The sequence below is a fragment of the Myotis lucifugus genome, unplaced genomic scaffold (genome assembly GCF_000147115.1).
Source record: "Myotis lucifugus unplaced genomic scaffold, Myoluc2.0 scaffold_176, whole genome shotgun sequence".
Lineage (NCBI taxonomy): Eukaryota > Metazoa > Chordata > Mammalia > Chiroptera > Vespertilionidae > Myotis > Myotis lucifugus.
In genome coordinates this window covers 107,560-108,738 of record NW_005871224.1, presented here as the reverse complement: position 1 = coordinate 108,738, position 1,179 = coordinate 107,560, and the positions used below count along the sequence as shown (strand labels likewise).

The following is a 1,179-nucleotide window of genomic DNA, read 5'->3' as shown; positions in this document are numbered from 1 at the left end:
AGAGAAGCTCCTCTCACCAATTAGTCAGCACAGGGCTTCTTGACCTCCGCACTATTTGACTTTTGGGGCATGGGGGGGGGGGGGGGTAACGGTTCTCCTTCTAGGGAACAGGATTTTCACCAGCCCCCCCCGTGATGACATTCAAAAATGCCCTTAGACGTAACCAAATGGGGGGGGGGGGGGGGGGAAGCGTCAAAATCGCCCCTAGCTGAAGATCCTCGATCTCGCTAGAATACCACCATTTCCAAGTTGCAAGACACTCAGGGTTCACCTCTGGATACAGGAGCAAACACTCCGGCAGTCTGGGTCCGGGTACAGGCGGCCCACACACTTGGAACGCGGGCCTTTCACCCTGACGCAGGCGCCCTTCCCCTAATCGGCAATGCAGCAAGGTTATCTTTACCTTTGTAGAGGTTGGTGACGGCGGTGGCTGCGTTTTGGAAGGGGACCCAGAGAGAAAGTCCTTGTTGCTGACACACTCGGTCTGAAAAAGTGGGAAAGAGGAGGAGGGGGAAAAAAAAAACGGAGAAAGAAATGTTATTTGGGCGTCAATCATTCAGGAACGGCCATATTAGGTTTCGCCATTTTGTTACAGGGTTTCGGGATCCCACAGTGACTGGGAGGAAGGCAGAAAGGGGGTCGCGGAGGGGCGGAAGGGGAGCTTCGGGGTCCGGGGCGCAGCCCGAGGCCCAGCCACGGCGCAGGGAGGTGCCCTGTCCCCGCCCCGAGGCCGGCTTCGGGCACAATAGGGCCGGCCCTGTCGCCTCCCTTCGCCATTTTGTGACTGGGGGCTCCTCCCCTGCCCTCCCCGGCCCGGGCCCCCCGGCAGCCAGGCCCGAGGAGCGAGCGGCCTCCTCGGGGCCGGCCCCCAAAGCAGACCTTCCCCGCGCCGGCCCCGGCCTCCCCCGGGCGCCCCGCGGCCCGGCCTCCGCGCCGCCATCTTGAGAGGATGGAGCAGTAACGGTCGCCAAACAGGCTATGATGTCGACACGCTGCCACGCCATGCTGTTATTCATGAACCATAAGAATTTATATTTGGGAATGAAAATGGAAGCAACCATAATTACGCTGGAATTCAACTTGCAGAGACTTATAAATTCTTTTAAATAAGTAAAATAGCTTTCTATCTGTCAGACCAAAAGGGGGGAATTGTTTATAACAGGCAGGTATCGTAACAGG

The 1,179-nt window shown here is 57.8% G+C and overlaps 1 protein-coding gene across 1 annotated transcript in view; it reads right to left on the bottom strand.

Moving 5' to 3' along the window:
* CUNH16orf72 (chromosome unknown C16orf72 homolog) overlaps positions 1-491 on the bottom strand; it is a gene marked incomplete at its 5' end in the record, with an annotated part of 28,404 nt that extends 27,913 nt beyond the window's left edge. Inside the window, one exon of the mRNA XM_023760208.1 lies at positions 404-491. Within this exon, the coding sequence (XP_023615976.1) occupies positions 404-491 (88 nt within the window). The remainder of the gene's footprint in view (positions 1-403) is intronic.
* Between the last annotated feature and the right edge of the window lie 688 nt (positions 492-1,179).